Source organism: Oncorhynchus mykiss, chromosome 7 (genome assembly GCF_057628025.1).
Source record: "Oncorhynchus mykiss isolate SJ-2025 chromosome 7, ASM5762802v1, whole genome shotgun sequence".
NCBI classification, from domain to species: Eukaryota; Metazoa; Chordata; class Actinopteri; order Salmoniformes; family Salmonidae; genus Oncorhynchus; species Oncorhynchus mykiss.
This window is the reverse complement of record NC_143028.1, coordinates 63,730,733-63,756,462: the sequence shown is the minus strand read 5'-3', so window position 1 is coordinate 63,756,462 and position 25,730 is coordinate 63,730,733. Positions and strand designations below refer to the sequence as shown.

The following is a 25,730-nucleotide window of genomic DNA, read 5'->3' as shown; positions in this document are numbered from 1 at the left end:
ACTTACCACGCTGCGCTTTGGTCCGATCCTTCTTCCACCCAAGACAACCATTACAGGAGTAGTTTATCATGTTTTCTGGTAAACATCCAGGTCGAGCAGTCCCACCATAGTGTATAGGTTAGACTGGCAACACTTAATCTCAGATAATGGCTATCAGGAGAGTAATAAACTCCATGCTGTTGTCCAAAGTCTTGCATTATTATTAGACTTAGGTCTGGGCTGAGAATTATGTTGTCTCCACACATATAGCACCATTGCTGTTTACAGGATTCAAGTGGTCCTAGAAACAATTTATGGTAGCTAACTAATGGTTAATGTTTTACAGACCTGTTTCAACTGGAATATAGAAGGCTGAAGCATTTTTTGGGGGGGGCAAGTCAGTTAAGAACAAATTCTTATTTATAATGACTGCCTACCCAATGAACAGTGATTTAACTGCTTTGGTCAGGGACAGAACAAAGATTTTTACCTTGTCAGCTCGGGGATTCAATCCAGCAACCTTTCGGTTACTGGCCCAACACTCTAACCACTAGGCTACCTGTCACCCCATTTACAGTGCAAAAAAAACATTTTGTCACTTGTTGATATAATGAAATAGAATAATTATTATTACATGTAACCAGGGACCTCTGTTTTTTTCAATAACTTGGTATAGTCTTGCTTGGTCAATTAAAGAAAATAAACTGCTGTCTCTAGTTATAGTGCCTTCAGAAATCAAATCAAATCCAATTTTATTGGTCACATACACATGGTTAGCAGCTGTTAATGCAAGTGTAGCAAAATCCTTGAGCTTCTAGTTCTGACAATGCCGTGATATCTAACAAGTAATCTAACAAATTCACAACTACCTTATACACAAATATAAAGGGATGAATAAGAATATGTATGTTAAGGTATTCTTCCTCTTCCTCTGAAGGCAGCTCCGACCTTGGCCTAGTAACCCTAACCAAGGGCCCCACTGGACTGAGGGGCAGCTCGGGACTGAGGTAGCTCGGGACTGAGGGGTAGCTCTGGACTGAGGGGTAGCTCGGGACTGAGGGGTAGCTCGGGACTGAGGGGTAGCTCGGGACTGAGGGGTAGCTCAAGACTGAGAGGAAGCTCAGGACTGAGAGGAAGCTCAGGCAGGTTAATGGCACTGGCAGATCCTGGCTGACTGGCGGCTCTGGCAGATCCTGGCTGACTGGCGGATCCTGGCTGAATGGCGGATCCTGGCTGAATGGCGGATCCTGGTTGACTGACGGCTCTGGCGGATCCTGGCAGACTGGCGGATCCTGGCAGACTGGCGGATCTGGTGGATCCTGGCAGACTGGCGGATCTGGCTGCTCCATGCTGACTGGCGGCCCTGGCTGCTCCATGCTGACTGGCGGCTCTGGCTGCTCCATGCTGACTGGCGGCTCTGGCTGCTCCATGCTGACTGGCGGCTCTGGCTGCTCCATGCTGACTGGCGGCTCTGGCTGCTCCATGCTGACTGGCGGCTCTGGCTGCTCCATGCTGACTGGCGGCTCTGGCAGCTCCTTGCAGACTGGCGGCTCTGGCAGCTCCTTGCAGACTGGCGGCTCTGGCAGCTCCTTGCAGACTGGCAGCTCTGGCTGCTCCTTGCAGACTGGCAGATCTGGCTGCTCCTTGCAGACTGGCGGCTCCTTGCAGACTGGCAGCTCCTTGCAGACTGGCGGCTCCTTGCAGACTGGCAGCTCTGGCTGCTCCTTGCAGACTGGCAGCTCTGGCTGCTCCTTGCAGACTGGCAGCTCTGGCTGCTCCTTGCAGACTGGCAGCTCTGGCTGCTCCTTGCAGACTGGCAGCTCTGGCTGCCCCTTGCAGACTGGCAGCTCTGGCAGCGCTGAACAGGCGGGAGACTCCGGCAGCGCTGTAGAGGAGGAAGGCTCTGGCAGCGCTAGACAGGCGGGAGACTCCGGCAGCGCTGGAGAGGAGGAAGGCTCCAGCAGCGCTGGACAGGCGAAGTGCACTGTAGGCCTGGTGCGTGGTGCTGGCACTGGTGGTACTGGGCCGAGGACACGCACAGGAAGCCTGGTGCGGGGAGCTGCCACCGGAGGGCTGGTGCGTGGAGTTGGTACTGGATAGACCGGACCGTGCAGGCGCACTGGAGCTCTTGAGCACCGAGCCTGCCCAACCTTACCTGGTTGAATGCTCCCGGTCGCTCTACCAGTGCGGCGAGGTGGAATAGCCCGCACTGGGCTAACCGGGGACACCGTGCGCAAGGCTGGTGCCATGTAAGCCGGCCCAAGGAGACGCACTGGAGACCAGATACGTAGAGCCGGCTTCATGACACTTGGCTCGATGCTTACTCTAGCCCGGCCGATACATGGAGCTGGTATGTACCGCACCGGGCTATGCACCCGCACTGGGGACACCGTGCGCTCCATAGCATAACACGGTGCCTGCCCGGTCTCTCTAGCCCCCCGGTAAGCACAGGAAGTTGGCGCAGGTCTCCTACCTGGCTTCGACATACTCCCTGTGTGCCCCCTCCCCAATACATTTTTGGGGCTGACTCTCGGGCTTCCATCCGCGTCGCCGTGCTGCCTCCTCATACCAGCGCCGCTCTTCTTTGGGGCGGCGATATTCTCCAGGCTGAGCCCAGGGTCCTTCACCATCCAATATCTTCTCCCATGGCCAGAAATCTGGATTTTGACTCTCAAAGCAAAGGGTGTGAATACTCATGTAAGGTATTTCTGTTTTAATTTTTCATAAATTTGCTAAAAATTCTAAAACCTATTTTTGCTGTGTGATTCTGGGTTATTGTGTGTAGATCAATGAGTAAAACATTTTATTTAAACAATTTTAAAATAAGGCTGTAACATCACAAAATGTGGAAAAAGTCAAGTGTTTGGAATGCACTGTATTGGGCTTATTGCCGTCAATTTTCAGTCTACAAATTATACTGAACTAAAATAGATATACAACATGTAAAGTGTTGGTCCCATGTTTAATGAGCTGACGTAAAATATCCCAAACATGTTCCATACACACTTAAAGCCTATTTATTTTGGCCACAAATTTGTTTACATCCCCGTTAGTAAGCATTACTCCTTTGCCAAGATAATCCTCCTACCTGACAGGTGTGGCATATTAAACAGTATGATCATTACACAGGTGCACCTTTGTTCTGGGCACAATAGAAGGCCACTAAAATATGCAGTTTGTCACACAGCACAATGCCACAACTGTCTCAAGTTTTAAGGGAGCGTGCAATTGGCATGCTGACTGCAGGGATGTCCAGCCCAGGACCTCCTCATCTGGCTTCTTCACCTGTGGGATTGTCTGAGACCAGCCACCCGGACAGCTGATGAAACTGTAGGTTTGCAGAAGTCAAGAATTTCTGCACAAACTGTCAGACACCGTCTCAAGGAAGCTCATCTGTGTGCTCGAAATCCTCACCAGAGCCTTGACCTCATTGCAGTTTGGCGTCGTAACCGACTTCAGTGGTCAAATGCTCACCTTCGATAGCCACTGGCATGCTGGAGAAGTGTGCTCTTCATGGATAAATCCCGGTTTAAACTGTACCAGGCAGATGGCAGACAGCATGGCGTTGAGCGGTTTGCTGATGTCAACATTGTGAACAGAGTGCCCCATGGCGTCAGTGGGGTTATGATATGGGCAGACATAATCTACGGATAACGAACACAATTGCATTTTATCGATGGCAATTTGATTGTAAAGAGATACCATGATGAGATCCTGAGGCCCATTATCATGCCTTTCATCCACCGTCATGACCTCATGTTTCAGCATGATAATGTACTGCCCCATGTTACCAGGATCTGAACCCAATTACTGGAAGCTGAAAATGTCCCAGTTCTTCCATGGTCTACATACTCACCAGACATGTTACCCATTGAGCTTGTTTGGGATACTCTTGATCGATGTGCACGACAGTGTGAGAGAGAATAAAGAAGACGGCGCGCGTCTTTATGACCCTATGTCCGGATGCCGCGTAGATGCCCAAATATGGGCATCAAGTCAGGACATCCTGGCAGGAAGGTGTCACGTGGTTATGCCAATATAAGTGCATCCTGTTCCTGTTGTCACGTGTTAGAGTGTGCGCTATTTTATAGCTATATTGCATTTATTCCTTTGAAGTTGTCATGATGATTGATGTGTAGGGACCTGGTTGACCTGGGGGGGATGTGTTTGAACATTTCAAAGAGGATGGCCCCACACCCATCCTATTTTTATTGCCCTTAGGGTTGTTGTCCATGAAGCAGGAATGTCCGGGGGGGGGTGGGTGGGGGGGAATTGTGTTGGCGGCAGACGCATTGTAAATAAGGCCCAGAACAACACATGCTGCCCCAGAACACTAAACAAGATTTAAAAAATAAAACCCAGAACATTAAACAGAAAATTATGTCACCTAGACCAATTCACGGGGTGCTATGCGTCTCTTGTCACGAACCCAATGATAAAAGCATCGAGGACATTTTATATGAGGCCCCTGAATGTTTTAAAGGAGTTTTGGATTCGAGTGATGGACATATGGCTTACATATTCCAACCTGAGGATTCAACTGTGAAGTTTTCACAGGATATCAATCCTTTACCCAGTTGCTCCGGGGAATAAATGATTTGGAACAGCGTTCATTAGAAGTGGATTCAGTGGAGCAAAACGAGTGCAGCCAGTCCCCATCACACTATTGTCAACGTACTGTAAGTCCAATAATAAAATCCATAAGAATATTTATACATTAAAAACAAAAAGTGTGCACCCTATATTAAAAGCTATTCTTGTGTTAACAGCTGACAGACCGCAAAGAAGGATCATGGCTGCATTATGGATTCTGAACGACTACGGCGGAGACGATGACATTGATGCTATTCTCCCGTTCTGTACGAATGTTTATTCAAACACACCAAGAACCGAGGCTTTAACTGTCACATCAACTCCCCCAGGAACCTCCAACCGCTGGCTCTATATTCCAGACCCAAACCAGCAACGCACAACTCAGGCGCTAGTGCATTGCGCAGAATCACCCCAGCCCGAAAAGTGTTACTGGGACGGCAACTTACTGCTTGAAAAAACAGCGCTACAAGGAAGCCATTATATATATATATATATTTTATTAGTTATACATATTTTATTATTATTTATGCATTTTTATGATTGAATATGTTAAAACAATGACAAATAATGAGACATGCCCGGCAGAATCTGGAATGCTTGGTCAAAAAAGTCTAGAGCCCCCGGTTTCCGCGATTTGTCAGAACAGCCCTCTCAAAAAAGCCAAGGTAATTTAATTACGTATTGTTAATATATAGTATTATATCTATATATAATCTATATTATATTGTATGTATTATTTTCTTTCAGACTCCTCCCCGGCGTATAACGGCACAGAACACCATACACAACGAGAGCACGCGGAGGATTTTGGCGCACAGGCCATCCCGAATAAATTTTAAATTACATTTCAGAGGTAGATGACGTGATGTTATGTGAAGCGGCCAACCTTCTTGATTCCTCCAATTATTTTGTAGAAACACACAAACCTGAAATAGAACAAGCTAGGTTTCTCACAGCCTTTTCCAGGGCTCTAAAATACAGAAAGGTTTTGCTACACAAACAAATGGTGGCTTTACTCGAGCGGCAATACAGTCAGGATCTATCCTTCTGGCATCGAACAATGCCACGTTTGTTAACTTCTTTGGGACTGGGGGCAGTATTGAGTTGCTTGGATGAATAAGGTGCCCGGAGTAAACTGCCTGCTACTCAGGCCCAGTTGCTAATATATGTATATTATTAGTAGATTTGGATAGGAAACACTCTGAAGTTTCTAAAACTGTTTGAATTATGTCTGTGAGTATAACAGAACTCATATGGCAAAAAAATCCACCAGGAAGTGGGAATTCTGAGGTTTGTAGTTTTTAAGGCTTCCAATAGATGTCACCGGCATTTAGAACCTTGTTTGAGGATTCTACTGTGAAGTGGGGGCGAATGAGAGGGGATTAAGTCAGGGCTCTGGCAGAATGCCCTGAGCTGACCACGCGCGTACACGTGAGAGTCAGCTTGAGTTCCATTGCAATTCTACAGACAAAGGAATTCTCTGGTTGGAACATTATGGAAGATTTATGATAAAACATCCTAAAGGTTGATTCTATACTTCGTTTGACATGTTTCTACGAACTGTAATATAACTTTTCGTCTGAACTTTCGCATGGACTTGCCAATGCGTCGTGAGTTTGGATTGTGTACTAAACGCACAAACAAAAAGGAGGTATTTGGACATAAATAATAGACTTTATCGAACAAATCAAACATTTATTGTGGAACTGGGATTCCTGGGAGTGCATTCAGATGAAGATCATCAAAGGTAAGTGAATATTTATAATGCTATTTCTGACTTCTGTTGACTACACAACATGGCAGATATCTGTTTGGCTGTTTTGTTGCCTGAGCGCTGTACTCAGATTATTGCATGGTGTGCTTTTTCGGTAAAGCTTTTGAAATCTGACACAGTGGTTGCATTAACAGTGACTATATCGCCATCCTTTCCATCTATATGAACTGTTCTCAGGAGGGGCACACAAATGTCTCCTACCCTTTGATAGGATACCCCATCAGCATCCCCTGAGATTTGTACACGTTTATGTATAGGGTTGTAGATCAAGTATTTCCATATTGTTCAGGGTTAGGAGTTCATTCAAGTCTGAGACGATCCTGTCGACGGTTCTATAGAACCCTTTTTAAGCTTAATAAATTTTGGAGGTTCCGATATCCTTTTGCAATAAAAAACAAGGTCCTTATCTTTGATATTATACCAACTATGGGGGTATGTAATATCACTGAGACCTACTTTCCAGGCCTCTGATAACTCTATAGGCTTTGGAAAATTGGTTGTATAATTCGAACTTTGGTTATTACGATATATATGTGCAGACGCATTACTGGGGAGAGTCAGGTAGAAGCCGCTGTGTTCCATGATGCACTCCTGTGTACACACGAATGATGTTGTATTTATCATGCATGAGGGTTTAAGTTAACCCCCGATGCCTCCACCACATCGTGCTCTAATACCCAACTGTTGAACTTTTGGGGCCAGTTTTTCCAGTTTTTCTCTCTTTTGATCTAGAATCTCCTCCACGTGAAAGACTTTGTCTTTACCCAACTGTACCTTCTGTAGTTCCTTCTCATAAAAAGATCCCTCTATAAGCTCCCCATCATAATCTTTTAACTTGTAGAAAGCGGGTATGCGCAGTAGACATTCGGTAACCGTGATCAACTCATCGCTGTAGCCTTGCTCATATTTTTTTGTCGAAAACAGCCCTCAACTTGGATATACGTACCAAGTCCCCCACTATGAATTTAAAATCCACGGCGAAGGGGGAACAAACCATACAGATTTTAAAGACTTGAAAAGAGTTTTCAGAAGAGACCTCTGAGGGTTTCATACGTATACTCTTATGGCAGCTGTTGTTGTACGCCTTTACTAAATCTTGAACTATATCGATATATCTATGCGTGTTGTGAGCTGTAAAATATTGCCACATCCGCTCCTTCAGAGTTCTGTTAAAGCGTTCAACAACTGCAGCTTTCAAATCCGAGCCTGTAGCAAAATGTACTATATTGTGCTTCTTCATGAGTTTCTGAAAAGTATTATTAAAAAATGATTTTCCGCCATCAGTCTGCACTTTTTTGGGGGCTCTCCTTCCTTAAAGATAGAGTCAAAGGCCCGGGTCACCTCTGCCCCGCTCTTATTTTTTAAGACCCTTACAAATGCTATTTTAGAGAAAATACTAGCATGTAGCGATTTCCATCATTTTTATCTGTAAGGGCCTGCATGTCATATAGATCCGCCTGAAACTGGGATGAGGATGGGATAGAAAAAACTCTATTTCTTGGAAATTGTTTTCGTACAGGTTTATGTATGAGCATCCTGCTCTGATAACCACTCATTCACTTGAGCAGCACTTGTAAATGCTCCTTACACCCATAAGACCCAGGGTTAGAGGGGGTAAAATATATGTTTTTCAACATTTGCTCCGCCATCCTTCTTGCCTCTATGGGGTACAATAACGTTAATGAGCCACTTTCAAATAACGACAACATTTCATTTTCATTTTTGAATTTTTATTTTTGCAAACATCAAGTATTACATATACAGACAATTCAGGATTCGTTGCAGGATACTTGTCCCCATTTTCTCAACTGTCATGCCCTGACCTTAGAGAGCCTTTTTATTTCTCTATTTGGTTAGGTTCGGGTGTGATTAGGGTGGGCATTCTAGTTTTTAGTTTCCTATGTTGGCCTGGTATGGTTCCCAACCAGAGGCAGCTGTCTATCGTTGTCTCTGATTGGGATCATATTTAGGCAGCCTTTTCCCACCTGTTGTTTGTGGGATCTTGTTTTTGTGTAGCTGCCTGTGAGCAGCCCAGAACATCACGTTTCGTATTCTTCTGTTTGTTTTTGGTGAGTTGCATATTTATTAAACATATGGAACTCTAAGAATGCTGTGCCTTGGTCCAATCATTCTAACGATCATGACATCAACGATCCAAGCATGCAATACCCTGTATATTTGGTTAAGATTTACAGGCTTGTGTCGCTGAATTAAAACACACACATCCGCTATATAAGTATATAAACAACAAATATGATACATGTTACAATTATACAGTGTTTCAAAGAAATAAAGTAAAATCTTAGACAAAGTTGTTTCTAGTTCTTCAGAATCATCCACAAGATGGGATACCAGTTGTGTCCATTGTAGACTCTCGCCCGTATGTCGTACATGATTCATGATTTGCTCAATTTTTAGCACACACTCTACATTAGCCCATGTATTGTGGGTTGTGTAGAACGATACATTGTTCACTTTATTTTCAACAATTTGATGCATCACATTTGTAAGTTCTCTCAAAAGTAAAAATGTATTTATTCTCTCTAACATCGTATGCATATAGTTACCCATTTCTTTACATTTAAATAACAAATATGTATTGTCACTTGGGGTTTATTGAGTAAAAAAGTCATCACATCAGCCACCACAGCTTCCCTGTATTTATTGTCGTCCACCAGAGTGTGTCGGATTTCTTTGAGTTTCTAGTGGATGTAGATCGCCTCCTTCAGTTCATGTAGGAAAGCCTCGGTTACCCCGTAAACTCTGGGAATAGACGGCACAAGACTCCAGGGCTCTGACCAGTGAAGGTATAAACCTGCAGGACCACAGTCTTTTCACCAGCTCCTCAAAATGGTTGAAGAAGTAGTGTCTTGGGGGCTCGTATAAACACGGATGACGACGCTGGCTGGAGTGATTGATCTCACTGTCACGATCGTTGAATGAGGAGGACCAAAGCGCAGCGTGTTGAGCGTACATATTCCTTTCTTTCGGATGACGCTGACAAAACAATAACATACAAAAATGACCGTGAAGCCTAAGGGCTATAATGCTACAAACAAAGTCAACTTCCGACAAACACAGGTGGGAAAAAGGGTACCTAAGTATGGTTCCCAATCAGAGACAACGATAGACAGCTGTCCCTGATTGAGAACCGTACCCGGCCAAACACAAAGAAATATAAAACATAAAACACAAAACATAGAATGCCCATCCCCAACTCACACCCTGACCAAACCAAAATAGAGACATAAAAAGGTTCTCTAAGGTCAGGGCGTGACACTCACAACCGATGCATTTTTCTCTTATATACTCTCCATTCACAACGTCTAAAAGTGTGGCTACAGAGGCCTTGATGGTGTCCACATAATTAGTACTGACCACCCCATCAAACACATCCTCAGGCTGTGTACATGTAGGAGGTGTCGGGGGTCTTGCCTGGGGGGAGTAGAATGGTGGGCTGCGAGGCATAGAGTCCTTAGGGTCTGGCCCACATGACGTATCTGAGTCCTGGTATGTTGTATGAATATCCATGGTATATGCTGAAATGAAGAGCCGGAGGCTTTATGGACACTCCTTTCATTGTTGAACCAGTCCTTTGGGTATCAGGGCGTGGTTTACGCAGCCGTGTACTTAGTTTTCTTTGGGGGCTGACCCTTTTGGCTCTGTACAAAAAGAGCGTCCAACAATTCTAACATTTTCAATTCCAGTAGATCCCAACTTTTAAAAGGAATAAGCATGCACAACCTAAAATACCCATCACAAATGTTTTGGTTGCGGGTTTCCTCGTTGCTGATATAGAACTCCACGCATCCACATGGAAGTCCATTCTTTCTTTGTATTTTCACCTGGTGAAATACTCTTCCTGAGGAGTCAGGGGTACCTTCCCAACGGGTCTCGTAGCCTGTGAACTGGTCTGTATATACTTCTCCTTCGGCTACGGTATAGAGTTTCACTCTACAGGCCTGGTAATCAAACTGATACCCCCATTGCTGTCCATTAGACATCATCACTTGATCTTTCAGCGCTGTTGGGGGCGGTATTTGGGTTCTATACACACTTAGAATCCGTTTTTTTTTGGTGCATCGTATATTGTTGCTTTATACTTGGCCCTTTCTCTATCTTTCAGCCGCGGTCCTGCTTCCATTGTTGCGGTAATCACTGCTTTGCCACTGATCACAAAATCCATGTTTATTTTTAAAATATTGTTTAGTGTTCTGGGGCAGCATGTGTTGTTCTGGGCCTTATTTATAATGCGTCTGCCGCCAACACACTCGCCCCCGGACATTCCTGCTTCATAGACAACAACCCTAAGGGCAATAAAGTAGGGTGGGTGTGGGGCCATCCTCTTTGAAATGTTCAAACACATCCCCCCCAGTTCAACGAGGTCCCTACACATCAATCATCATGACAACTTCAAAGGAATAAATGCAATATAGCCATAAAATAGCACACACTCTAACACGTGACAACAGGAACAGGATGCACTTATATTGGCATAACCACGTGACACCTTCCCGCCAGGATGTCCTGACCGGATGCCCATATTTGGGCATGTACGCGTCATCTGGACATAGGGTCATAAATCAAACGTTTGACGCTCGCCGTCTACTTTATTCTCTCTAGTGTGTTCCAGTTCCTGTCATTATCCAGCAATTTTGAATAGCCATTGATGAGGATTGGGACAACATTCCAAAGGCCACTATCAACAGCCTCATGAACTCTATGCGAATGAGATGTGTCACGCTGCATGAGGTAAATGGTGGTCACACCAGATATTGACTGGTTTTCTGATCCACTTCCCTACAATTTTTTAAGGTATCTGTTACCAACAGATGCATATCTGTAGTCCTAGTCATGTGAAATGTATAGATTAGGGCCTGATTACTTTATTTCAATTGACTGATTTCCTTATATTAACTGTAACTCAGTAAAATATTTGAAACTGTTGCATGTTGCGTTTACACAGTATTTTTGTTTAGTAATGATTTTAAGAAAAAATGTAACTTACATGATTGATTTGAACTGCCATTGCTGTCACTGACTGAACCCTAAAAGTCAAGGTTTGAAAAAAAGAAACAAATGCATAGCTATACCATATTTCATGAGGACAGTTTAGATAATGCTTTATTACTTACAGATAGACAGTTTATTAAATGTTGTTGAAGACATTGCACCACTAGTATCTATTACTGTAATCAGTAGACTCAGAAGTACCCAGATAGCAACAAGCAGGCAGCAGGAAGGCGGCCCTCCAAAGTGATTGCGCAATGGCGAGATAGCCCAGATGCTCGGTGGCCTCACCGGTGAGGTGCTTGCGATTGGCTGCTTTAGTCACATGACAGACGTGCTCCTGCTGCTGACATGCCGTTTTCCTCACACACACCAACTGCCCTTTTCCTGACCTGCGACACTACATCTGCCAGTCAAAGGGCAAGCTGCTTTTTTTCAGTGTCAAATCAGCAGCATGCCTGCTCCCTGGTCACATTTATTTTTATATACACGTAACTGACAAAATAATGGAAACATGAGTAAAGGGGGGATACAAAGTATATTGAAAGCAGGTTCTTCCACACGGGTCTGGTTCCTGAGTTAATTCATCAATTACCATCCCATCATGCTTAGGGTCATGTATAAAAATGCTGGGCAATCCATTATTTTGGCTACCATGGCAATGCCCCCATCGGATGACAATATCCCCATCCACAGGGCGTGAGTGGTCACTGAAAGATTTGATGAGCATGAAAACAATGTTAACCATATGCCATGGTCGTCCGAGTCATCAGATCTCATCCAAATTGTACATTTATGGGAGATTATGGAGCGGCGACTGAGACAGCGTTTTTCACCACCATCAACAAAACAAAAATTGCTGGAATTTCTTGTAGAAGAATGATGTTGCGAACAATTCATAATTTTTCAAGCACTCATTTTTGTGACTGAACAGTCATGATCGTTTTTCCGAGTGACTTGTTCACTTTAGTCGATAGCTTGACCAGCTGGGCGCAAAGATTTCTACAGCAGGGTCAATACACGCTCCTCTGGCTCAGCTGCTTCGGACAAGTCTATCATGTTTGTGCAGAAACAATAGATCATGCATAGAGAAGAAAAATGCATGTATATTGTTTGAGGCACATTTTAATAAGTCTCAGTCACAGATAACATCTCCAATAAGCTCCCTATGGTGAATGAGGGGCTTGCAGAATCATGATTTATTCTAGATTTTAGTTCATCGTTCGCAGGTGGGTCCTGTGTGCTCTGGGCATTACTGAATCAAGTTAGTCGAAAGATTCATTCCTCTTACTGAACGAGTTGAAAAGTCAGTAAAAGAGTCCAACCGCCATAAAAAGCCAGAATACGGTTTGAAACTGTACATGGGGACAGATATCGTACTTTTTGGAGAAATGTTCTCTGGCCTGATGACATAAAAATAGAGCTGTTTGGCCATAATGACCATCATTATGTTTGGATGAAAAGGGGGAGGCTTGCAAGCCAAAGAACACCAACCCAACTGTGAAGCACGGGGGTGGCATCATCATGTTGTTGGGGTGCTTTGCTGCACGAGGGACTGGTGCACGATGCACTCTCCTCTGGACCGTACCCCTCCCACTCCACGTGATACTGAAGGCCCCTCGCCCGACGCCTCGAATCCAGTATGGAGCGAACGGACTCCTGGAGCGGGCCAGCCACCACCGGCCTGAGGAGAGAGACATGGAACGAGGGGTTAATACGGTAATCGGGGGGAAGCTGTAAGCTATAACAAACCTCATTCACTCTCCTCAGGACTTTAAATGGCCCCACAAACCGCGGACCCAGCTTCCGGTAGGGCAGGCGTAGGGGCAGGTTTCGGGTCGAGAGCCAGACCCGGTCCCCCTGTGCGAACACCGGGGCCTCACTGCGGTGACAGTCTGTGTTCTTTTTTTGGCGCAGCACGGCCCGCTGAAGGTGAACACGGGCAGCTTCCCATGTCTCCCCCGCGCGCCTGAACCAGTCGTCCCCTGCAGGAGCCTCGGTCTGACTCTGATGCCAAGGCGCTAGAACCGGGTGGTACCCCAGTATGCACTTAATGGGAGAGAGGTTAATTGGAGGAGTGGCGAAGCGAGTTCTGTGCCATCTCGGCCCAGGGCACGAACGCCGCCCACTCCCCCGGCCGGTCCTGGCAATAAGACCGTAGAATTCTGCCCACATCCTGGTTTACTCTCTCCACCTGCCCATTACTCTCGGGGTGAAACACCGAGGTAAGGCTGATCGAGACCCCCAGACGTTCCATGAACGCCTTCCAGAACCTAGACGTGAACTGGGGAACTCGATCAGACACTATATCCTCAGGCACCTCGTAGTGCCGGAAGACGTGTGTAAACAACGCCTCCGCAGTCTGTAGAGCCGTTAGAGACCGGACAGAGGGAGGAGATGACAGGTCTTAGAGAACCGATCCACAACGACCAGCATCGCGGTGTTACCCTGTGAGGGGGGAGATCGGTAAGAAAATCCACCGACAAAACACATGTGCATCAGAGGGCTCTGGGTGAGAATAGTGGAGACCCTGGTTGTGCTGGAGGAGGGACTGATAGAACTCCCTGTCTCTCCCAGCGGTCCATTGTCTGGACAACGCGGTCCATGGCAGTGCCAAGATGGTGAAGCATTGCTACGTGCTCCCGGACGCGCATCCTCCACCCCTATACCCAGGGTACCTGCTCCTGCTGACTCCATATAGTTGGTCCAGAATTCTGTAATGGGTCCGTACAGGCGGCAGAGAAGTCAGGCGCAGGAGAGCAAAAACAGTGTTTACAACGGAGCAGTTTAATAATAAATACCACCGGAATCAGAACAAACAATCAATGGATACAAAACCCGTCGCACACCAGATAAACGTGCACATGCACTTACTACAAACAATTCCGGACAAGGACATGGGGGGAACAGACAGGGGGTTAAATACACAACGTAATGATGGAATTGAAACCAGGTGTGTGGGAAGACAAGACAAAACAAATGGAAAATAAAAAGTGGATCGATGATGGCTAGAAGACCGGCGACGCCGACCGCCGCCCGAACAAGGAGAGGAACCAACTTTGGCGGAAGTCGTGACATGCATAGCAGTGTCAAAGATAACTGTTTCACACATATTAAAATGTTCTCAAGAGTTGCTTAAAGAAAGTAATCATATTTCTCCACTTCTGTTCCAGAGACAAAATTAACATGCGTTATATAATTTTACTGCAACAAATGCAGTCTGCAAGTCTGCAATAATTCATATTTTATTAGGCTACATGTGAGAGGTCATAGGACTACGGTCAGTGTCCAGATTTCAGTTACCATTCCTTTTAACCCATATAAACTTAAATTAGGAATATTTTGTTATTCATGGTTACAGGTATACTCGTGAGAGTATGAGCTACTATCCGGAATACTGTTCACGTGTAAACGTGGCCAATGACACGGCAACATTTGAAAAAAAGTTCAAGGCGGTGTACTTTCTATAGGCACTGTGTCTTATCTGTCTTGTTTTGCATTTCTCAGCTGAGTACTGTGCATTACCTGGCACGACCCTGTCATAAATACATCTCCACCCAGTCCAGACCATTCTGTAGTTATCTTATCTGATGTATTGCAATCATTTTATCAACCCCCCTCCCATTTGATCACATAATCTATATAAAAGGACAAACGAAACTTCTCATCACTGGTTCTTTCATCATTGAAATTCCCAAGGTAAGCTTAGAAGGAAACTCTGAGAGCTGACAGTTTATTCCGTCATATTTTGACCAATGATTCATTGTGTAATTGGATGAAAAAACCTTTGATGTTAGCTGCTATTTTGTTTTAGTTGCTAGACACTGTTGCTTTTAATTCTATTGCTAAATTAGTTTTCTAAAGATTCTAAGTATCTAAATGTATTAATGAGAGTCCGTGAATGAACACATTTAATGCTATAATTTCAATTGTGTAGGACATGTTGTTTAGGACAGTACCATGCACAGTACAGTTTGTCAGGTTTATTTATTTAATGGGGAGATAAATATTAGTTGTGGGTAGTTTATTCTTGTGATGTAGTGGGTAGGTACATGTTTGACACCTTGCATCAGTTCCATGCTGGCATAACCCACTGTAAATACCAACTGTAATCATTAATATCAGATTCAAGATTTATTGATTAATCTCTCTCTCTCTCTCTTGTATCAAACAGAAGTTAAGATGTCTAAGCTGACAATCTTAGCAGGTGATAACATACAACTCATCCACTACGACTCCATAGTTTACATCAGGCACAATCACTGCCTTCTGTCGTCTAATAAAAGGATATGCTTTGACAAATGTTTTTTGGCAATTTACAAAGTGCAGTTTTGAAAGGCAAAGCAAATGCCTATCACATCAGTGCAGATAAAAGTTATTCTCATGAGTTACTCATGTATGAACCTCAGATTTTTCTCTCTCTCTTTCTCTAGGCTTGTGCCTGGTGCTGTGCCAGTTGGGTGCTTCCACCTCAGTGTCCACCACAGCTGCAGCCTCTCCCAAGATGGTGTGCTACTTCACCAATTGGTCTCAATACAGACCAGACAAAGGGAAGTACAAGCCCGAGAACGTGGACCCCCACCTGTGCACTCACCTGATCTACGCTTTCTCCATCATCAACAGCCGCAACGAGCTGGTCACATACGAGTGGAATGATGACGTCCTCTACAAGTCTTTCAACGCCTTGAAGACCAAGTAAGTGGCTCGCGTCACAACTTATTAGTGTTGGTGTTGAATGAGAAACTTAGTTTCCCAATTGTCCAGGATATTTCATTGTTGTTGTTATTCATTTCTCTGAACTGGAGCTAGTTTTTAGCAGCCACTTAGATTTTTCAATCTACTTATATCCAAAATCGCTGAATAATCTCAAACTCGCCTTTCTTTGCCGTCTCTCTGCAGGAACCCTCATCTTAAGACTCTGCTGGCTGTCGGAGGATGGAACTTCGGTTCTTCCCAGTAAGTACCTTCCTTAGTCATGCCACAGGGCTTAAACAACCAGACTTGGGTTTAGAGTACATCTTCAACTGTACCTACAGTATCGTAGTGTTTGGAGGAAAGGGCGGCAAGCCGAAGGGTTGCTAGTTCGAATCCCTGAGCCAACAAGATTCAATATCTCTCGATGTGCCCTTGGGCAAGGCACTTATCCCTAATTGCACCAGGGTTACTGTTAATAATGGCAGACCCTGGCTGTGACCCAACTCCCTGAGGTTGTTTCAAGAAGAGTTGGGATATGCAAAAAACAGATTTCCAATTCACACATACATATTAATAGAATGTAGGTTGTCTGGGTGTATGTTAACTATACTAGGGGACCTGAAATCACACAACGATCGTGTTTTACAAGCAAAGTGAAGATACGATGCTGTTCAAAGTGCTTTTGACAAAGGACAATGCCACACGTTTGTGTTGTCAATATTACTTTCATCATGACTATCAGTACCATATGACTACTGATATCTGTACTAATTTACTTGCAGCACACTTTAGCATCCATAGTGTATTATATTAAGGCATTGTGATAAAACCTTGATCTTCTCTCAGGTGTTCCATCATGGTGTTCTAGTAGAAAACTGAGTTAACCCAGAACGAAAATCTCACCTAGTTCTGTCAGATGCTCGATTTATGTTTACGTACTTGGTCCATGAGAAATTAGCTAGTAGTATATCTGTGGAAGTAGAACAGTAGTAGGTTGTATTTAGAAACCACATGGTGTATTGTAATACACAGCCTTATGATAAAACTTTCTTCCTCACCTCAGGTTCTCCATCATGGTGAGCAATGCTGCCAACCGTGATACATTCATCCAGTCATCCATCAGCTTCCTGAGGACTCATGGCTTTGACGGGCTGGACCTGGACTGGGAGTACCCTGGAGCCCGAGGGAGCCCCCCAGAGGACAAGAAGAGGTTCACTCTGTTGTGCCAGGTGGGTGTGGCACCTCCACTACAGTTATTAGTCAATGGAAACAATGTAGATAATGGTTTGGATTTATTAGTGCTTTACCAAGCATCCAAAGAGCTTTACAAAAACTGAGTGCATCATATTCATATATTTTCCCAAGCTCGTATGGTTTCCCATAATACATCTTTACCGTGTATCTCCAACCCTTTCTGACCCATGATGCTTTGTGTATGTACGTTTTACAGGAGCTTGTGGCTGCCTACGCAGCTGAGGCCAAGTCCACCGGCAATGCCCAGCTCATGCTGACTGCTGCCGTGTCCGCTGGAAAGGGAACCATCGACGCTGGATATGAGATTGCTGAGATCGCCAAGTGAGTCATTTTTAATATGAATGTTTCCGGCATTGTTCCATCAGTTTTTTATAGTGAGCTCTGGATCTTTAGAAACAGCTTCCAGGTGCCATTTCTGATCTAAATAGTTAGAGTTTATGTGTCTGCTTGTGTGTGTATCTCCAGGTCTCTAGACTTCATCAACGTGATGACCTATGACTTCCACGGAACTTGGGAGCAATTCACTGGACACAACAGCCCACTCTACCGTGGTGCTCATGACACGGGAGACCTTATCTTCTTCAACACTGTAAGGAAAGATTCCACACAAACTGACAGAATGTTTAGCAGTGTGTATAATGATACTTTTGTAGTGACTAAACCTGTAGAAGGAAGAGAGTAGTAAGTTCAAAACCCTTCTCATTCCAACCATCTTCATGAAGACAAATTGGTTTCATACATCATACAGCTTTACCGATGATATTGCCTTATTATGGTAGAAATATGACATTTGCACCATAGTGCCACTTCACCTTTGAGTGTTATTCTACAACAGGGATGGGACATTGCGGCCCCCATTATTTATGGGTTTTTTTGGGGGGGGGGGGGGGACTCAGTCAGGGTCTTAGAATACACAAGGTGCAATTTTGAAGTTTGGTTGTGCATCAGCAATCATTTAATTAGCCCATGTCAGCTACATTTGTTATAGATTGGTAAATTAGTCTAGTGGCCAGCTATCTAAACTTGTAGTAATCATGGTTGAATTACCGACCGGGGTGGGGCCCAGTGATCATCAGTTATCACATTAAACACTGCAGACATTTGCCTCCACCTTTTTTGGAAAAATGTGTAGAATTGCAGGATATTAGCTGTAAAACTTCACTTTTTCATCTCCACCCCATGGCAAGATGAGCAGAATTGCAGGATTTTTTTTCTCTTTGCTGTCACGGGGGGGGGGGGGGGGGGGACTAAAATGTTCGCAAGGTGGCGGGGTATGGATGTGAGTACGCAGACCCACGAGCCACTGCGGCCCCTAATGATGAGTTCCATTTTTTTGTGGCCCCCACCTCCATCAAATTTACCCATCCCTGTTCAACAACAATAAATGCCCTAGCACTGCTGAGGTACTTGCTATATTTATCACCTCTCTCCCCATCCCCCCCATCCCTCCACCCCTCTCTTCCTCTCTCAGGACTATGCCATGAAGTACTGGAGAGACAATGGCACCCCAGTGGAGAAGCTGAACATGGGCTTTGCCTCCTATGGTCGTACCTTCCGCCTTACATCATCTGACACCAGTGTTGGAGCACCAGCTAGTGGCCCCGCCTCCGCCGGGCCCTATACCCGCGAGGCCGGCTTCTGGGCATACTATGAGGTGAAAGCTGGGGGCCAAAACATTCATACACTCAGGACCAAAATGTTAAGCAAAGTTCTATATTTGTTTTTCATTGTTATTTCAAGAATGCAGTACAAGAGGATGATTTCATTTGCATGATGATTTCACAAAACAATCTCCCGTTTCATGTGTTTTGTTCAGATCTGCACCTTTGTGAAGGGCACAACAGTTGAGATGATTGCAGACCAGATGGTTCCTTATGCCTACAAGGGCAATGAGTGGGTTGGATTTGACAACAGGCAGAGCTACGAGACCAAGGTCATTTTCAATTCAACATTTACCATGATACTAATTTAGAAAATAAGATATTCTTGCCCAGTCATTAAAGTGGTAAACAAAGTATCTGATACTTAAGCTTTGTGAAAACTTGGGTGACATAGCCTCTAAATATATACCCTTTCTCTCTCTGTCTTTGTCTCTCTACCTTTCTCTGTCCTCCTTCAATCCCACAGGTCCGCTACATGAAGGCCAACAAGTTTGGCGGGGCCTTCGTGTGGGCCCTGGATCTTGATGACTTCGCCAACCAGTTCTGCGCCGAGGGTAACCACCCTCTGCTGGGACATCTGCGCAACCTTCTTGACATTGGTAAGTCTGACTTTTCAATGAAGGAACAAACTTGACAATCCAAAACTTAACTAAAGTGTAATCGGAAGTGAACCAAATACTGGACCAGATTATCCCACTGTGGAGGGGGCCACTATGGTAAATGCAGTCAGATTAAATAATGTCCAGACATTTCATCACCTCAGCTCTGTCCCTCATGGTAAAACTCTCTCTCCTTTTCTCTTTCCTCCCATCCAGAGCTGCCCCCTCTGCCCCCTACCACCACCCCCAAACCTGGCTCAGTCACCACCACACGCCCCACAACCACACGCCCCACCACCCACGCCCCTGGGACCGGCTTCTGCAACGGCAAGCCTGATGGCATCTACGCCAACGCAGAGGACAACAACTCCTTCTACATGTGCGCTGGTGGCATCACTAACCTCAGCAAATGCGGCAGCGGCACCGTCTTCAACGATAGCTGCAAGTGCTGTGTGTGGCCTTGAGCGTGTTGTTAGGGAGTGAATTTATGATTTGTGATTATAATTTCAGATCCCCATTAGCTGTTGAAGAAAAAGCAGCTTTCGTTCCTAGCGTCCATTAGCATCGTTAATGCTAAAGCTAACACCAACTTTGTATTTACCAACTTCAAGTGTTATCGTCGTGAAAAAAAGGTTTTGTGGAAGAATACTTTCTGTAGACAATAGTTGAGATGCATTCAGTTGAGTCTTGCATTGAGTTTAGTAGTAGTGGAAATTGGTTGATTTGAATGTGCATTTAACTTTAGAAGCATATGAATAAAACATTTTCCTGCTTTATCTTGTTGTAATTTCCCTGTGTTTGACATGGTTTTTAAGACTTTTCATTCTCAGCCCTACAACATATATTACCTTGAGGCTACCTTTAACATTGCACCTTTGTATTGCGATACTTCTACAAACCCAAAGGCATTTAACTATATTTTCTCTATTCTATTTGACTATCCGTATCTTTTCCCCTTTTCTTACTGACTCCTCATCAAATGGCAGGTGAAAATATACCAGTAATACTGTAATGGTTGCCTTGGTGGAAGGAGAGGAGGACCAAAGCGCAGCGTGGTTAGTGTTCATATCTTTAATAAAATAACTGAACAAAACAATAAACGACAAATGAACAGTCCTCTTAATTAAGGTGAATGAAAAAACACTAAACAGGAAAATAATCACCCACAAAACACAGGTGGGGAAAGGCTACCTAAGTATGATTCTCAATCAGAGACAACGAACGACACCTGCCTCTGATTGAGAACCATACCAGACCAAACATAAAACCACAACATAGAAAAAGGAACAGACTACCCACCCCAACTCACACCCTGACCGAAACTAAAACAAAGACATACAGTGCCTTGCGAAAGTATTCGGCCCCCTTGAACTTTGCGACCTTTTGCCACATTTCAGGCTTCAAACATAAAGATATAAAACTGTATTTTTTTGTGAAGTATTAACAACAAGTGGGACACAATCATGAAGTGGAACGACATTTATTGGATATTTCAAACTTTTTTAACAAATCAAAAACTGAGAAATTGGGCGTGCAAAATGATTCAGCCCCATTAAGTTAATACTTTGTAGCGCCACCTTTTGCTGTGATTACAGCTGTAAGTCGCTTGGGGTATGTCTCTATCAGTTTTGCACATCGAGAGACTGACATTTTTTCCCATTCCTCCTTGCAAAACAGCTCGAGCTCAGTGAGGTTGGATGGAGAGCATTTGTGAACAGCAGTTTTCAGTTCTTTCCACAGATTCTCGATTGGATTCATGTCTGGACTTTGACTTGGCCATTCTAACACCTGGATATGTTTATTTTTGAACCATTCCATTGTAGATTTTGCTTTATGTTTTGGATCATTGTCTTGTTGGAAAACAAATCTCCGTCCCAGTCTCAGGTCTTTTGCAGACTCCATCAGGCTTTCTTCTTGCCACTCTTCCATAAAGGCCAGATTTGTGCAATATACGACTGATTGTTGTCCTATGGACAGAGTCTCCCACCTCAGCTGTAGATCTCTGCAGTTCATCCAGAGTGATCATGGGCCTCTTGGCTGCATCTCTGATCAGTCTTCTCCTTGTATTAGCTGAAAGTTTAGAGGGACGGCCATGTCTTGGTAGATTTGCAGTGGTCTGATACTCCTTCCATTTCAATATTATCGCTTGCACAGTGCTCCTTGGGATGTTTAAAGCTTGGGAAATCTTTTTGTATCCAAATCCGGCTTTAAACTTCTTCACAACAGTATCTCGAACCTGCCTGGTGTGTTCCTTGTTCTTCATGATGCTCTCTGCGCTTTTTTTTGTTAAAAAAGTTTGAAATATCCAATAAATGTCGTTCCACTTCATGATTGTGTCCCACTTGTTGTTGATTCTTCACAAAAAAATACAGTTTTATATCTTTATGTTTGAAGCCTGAAATGTGGCAAAAGGTCGCAAAGTTCAAGGGGGCCGAATACTTTCGCAAGGCACTGTAATAAAGGAACTAAGGTCAGAACGTGACAGTACCCCCCCACCCCCCCAAAGGTGCAGACTCCGGCCACAAAACCTGAACCAATAGGGGAGGGTCTGGGTGGGCGTCTGTCCGCGGTTGCGGCTCTGGCGCGGGACGTGGACGCCACTCCATCATAGTCTTTGCTCGCTTCTTTACCCGCCTCCGTGGCGCCTTTGGAGCGGCGACCCTCGCCGCCGACCTCGGCCTGGGGACCCTAGCAGCGAGCCCCAAATGGACGGGAGACTCCGGCAGCACCGGACAGGCGGCAGACTCCTGCTACGCTGGATTGAGGGGCGATTCTGGCAGCGCCTAACTGACGGGCGGCTCTGGCAGCTCCTTTCTGATGGGCGGCTCTGGCAGCTCCTGACTGACGGGCGGCTCTGGCAGCTCCTGACTGACGGGCGGCTCTGGCAGCTCCTGACTGACGTGCGGCTCTGGCAGCTCAGGACAAACGGACGGCTCTGGCAGCTCAGGACAGACGGGCAGCTCTGGCAGCTCAGGACAGACGGGCGGACCTGGAGGGAGGAGACGGAGAGAGAGCCTGGTGCGTGGGGCTGCCACAGGACCCACCAGGCTGGGGAGACCTACAGGAGGCCTGGTGCTTGGAGGAGGCACCAGATGGACCGGGCTGTGGAGGAGTACTGGAGCTCTGCTGCGCAGCCTTGGCTCCCCTCCTCCAGACTGGATGACCACTTTAGCCCGGACCCTCCAGAGTGCAGGCACAGGTTGAACCGGGCTGTGGGTGAGCACTGGAGATCTGGTGCATACCACTCGCACCTCTCCCTTAGGCTCAAGACCCACATTCGCCCGGCACGGGCAGAGCACAGGCATAAAACGAGCACTGCACCCTTCCAGCGCCCCGGAGACACAGCAAGCAGCGCCGGCGCAGGATACCCTTGGCCGAAACGGCGTACTGGAGACCAAACACACTGGGCTGGCACAACATGCCCTGGATGAATGCCCACTCTCGCTTGGCACTTGCGGAGGGCTGGCCTTTATCCCACCGGGCTATGAGCGCGTACTGGCGACACTGTGCGCTTGACCGCATAACATGGTCCCTGACCAGAACTGCGCTTCTTTCAGGAAGCCCGAGGAGTGGGCTCAGGTCTCCAACCTGACTATGACACACTCCCTGTTGCCTCTCGTGCCTGTCGCGCTGCTGTGCTGCCTCCTCATATCGTCGCATATTACTGGGGTTTAGTAATACAAAAAACATATAGAAATAAAAAAAACATAGAATTCACAACACAGGAGCCTATATTGCTACTGGCACAAGACAATGTGAAAGGGGAGTGAAAACATGTGGAAAACACATTTAAGTTAAATAGAAGGGTGTTCAAATACACATGCACTATCTTGGGAATGGGGCTGCAAATTAGGTATAGTACAAAACAAATGTTGAAATTCCTCATATAATAAAACATGAATGAAAAACATCCCACAGAGATTATTTTTTTAAACCACTCCCGTCTCTCAACACACATATACACAGCAATTTAGCACAAAACACAAAAGAAAACCTTAATAAATAAATAAATGGCAGCGTAATATTCCGCAGTTCACAAAAAATGTTGGCCTGACAGACACCATGACATTGTAGTAGGTCAGGTTTCTCTGTATAGGACAGTATAGGAACACCAGCCAGTAGCTGGGTGAGGAGCAGTCGGGCTTCATCCCCCAAAATCAAAACCAAGATAATAAGAAAAAATATACACACAACAATATATCTTTCATCTCTCTGTGTTTCATAATTTTCCTTCAATTCACAAGAGGCTGAATGTATCTCACTGGAAAAAGCATCCGAGTGAGTGAAACAGCACACCTCTGTCTCTGTATGTGTACGCCATCTATCTGATGATGTCTGGTCAAAAAGAGTATGACAATATTGTCAGTCGTAGCATTGAATGCAAGGGAAGCCAGTAAGCATTTAACCTCCCTTGATAAAAAAAAGTATAAAATAATAGCCAATCAGCGTTGAGCTAAACTGAGTGAGCTCAACTGTGAATGGGAAGCCATTCAGCCATTGGATTTGGCTTCACCTCAGTCCCATCACATCGAGAGCAAAACGTTGTTGACAGAAAATAACTTAAATTGTTACGTCTCGTTGTGTTGTTGTCCTCCGATGGCTAACTAGCGAGCTAAAATTGGTTTTACTTAATTCTCCATAATGGCCAATGATTTCAAATGCGATTCTGATTCAACTATAAATTCACACATTGGCCTGAGAGGATGGAAGTTCAGTTTGGAGCTAGATGTAGTAGGCTAATCTTAATGAAAGGAAGTTAGGGTAGCGAGCAAGCAAGGACTATGAGCACGAGGACAGATGCAGAGCCTCGGTCTGATGCCATTAAAAGGTAATTTACCACCTTCACAAGTGCAGTCTCAGTGCTATGATGGGGTCTAAAACCAGACTGAAGCATTTCATATACATTGTTTGGCTTCAGGAAGGCAGTGAGTTGCTGCGCAACAACCTTTTCTAAATTTTTTGAGAGGAATGGAAGATTCGATATAGGCCGATAGTTTTTTATATTTTCTGGGTCAAGGTTTGGCTTTTTCAAGAGAGGCTTTATTACTGCCACTTTTAGTGAGTTTGGTACACATCCGGTGGATAGAGAGCCGTTTATTATGTTCAACATAGGAGGGCCAAGCACAGGAAGCAGCTCTTACAATAGTTTAGCTGGAATAGGGTCCAGTATGCAGCTTGAAGGTATAGAGGCCATGATTATTTTCATCATTGTATCAAGAGATATAGTACTAAAACACAAGTGTCTCTCTTGATCCTATGTCTTGGCAGAGTTGTGCAGACTCAGGACAACTGAGCTTTGAAGGAATACGCAGATTTAAAGAGGAGTCCATAATTTGCTTTCTAATAATCATGATCTTTTCCTCAATGAATGTATTACTGCTGAAGTGAAAGCCATCCTCACTTGGGGAAAGCTGCTTTTTAGTTAGCTTTGCGACAGTATCAAAAATACATTTCAGATTGTTCTTATTTTCCTCAATTAAGATGGAAAAATAGGATGATCGAGCAGCAGTGAGGGCTCTTCGATACTGCACGGTACTGTCTTTCCAAGCTAGTCGGAAGACCAGTTTGGTGTGGCATGATCAGTTTGGTGTTAAATGAACTCTGCTCTTCTTGCTCTCCTCACCAGTCCTTTGATGAAGACGTCCACCCAGCCCAAGGCTCGGCGGCCCACCGTTAGCTCCTCCGCCATGGACGAATTTGACAAACTGATGATCGAGTTCACAGATGACCGTGTGGAAGACGACTTGGAGCTGGACCCCGGCAAGGGAGAGGACGACTACCTGCTGGAGCTGTCTGAGATGATTGACAGCTAAACTTGTCTACCAGTTAACCCAATCACGACCCCTGGCCGACCCTTGACCTTGAGTAACGCTTATGTTCCTGTCACCTGATACCTTATACCCCATTCACTCTCCAAAAATCATGTACAAAGTTTTGTTCACCTCAAGTTCTGAACTGATTCAACGGTAAATGTAAAGTGGTTGTGGGAACTTTGAGTTAGCTATATTTGAGATGAACTAAATGGAAATATGGGTTGAAGTATGAAGTGAATGTTTAATGTTTTAATGTTTAAAAGTAAGATTTGTTTTTCAGTTTTGTATTACAGAAGTTAACTCTGAAATAAGTCCCTTTTTTAAATACAACTACCATGTTCCTCTAGTTTCA

The 25,730-nt window shown here is 44.9% G+C and overlaps 1 protein-coding gene across 1 annotated transcript; it reads left to right on the top strand.

Annotated features, from left to right (window-relative positions):
• Positions 1-14,813: 14,813 nt before the first annotated feature.
• On the top strand, positions 14,814-20,341 carry LOC110528357 (acidic mammalian chitinase-like). The gene is made up of 11 exons (XM_021610371.3): positions 14,814-15,055; positions 15,531-15,563; positions 15,790-16,051; positions 16,256-16,312; positions 17,115-17,280; positions 17,502-17,626; positions 17,771-17,894; positions 18,777-18,959; positions 19,122-19,238; positions 19,433-19,565; positions 19,782-20,341. Exons 2-11 carry the CDS (start codon positions 15,539-15,541, stop codon positions 20,027-20,029), a joined length of 1,440 nt encoding a protein of 479 aa, XP_021466046.3. The 5' UTR covers positions 14,814-15,055; positions 15,531-15,538; the 3' UTR covers positions 20,030-20,341.
• The last annotated feature ends 5,389 nt before the right edge of the window (positions 20,342-25,730 follow it).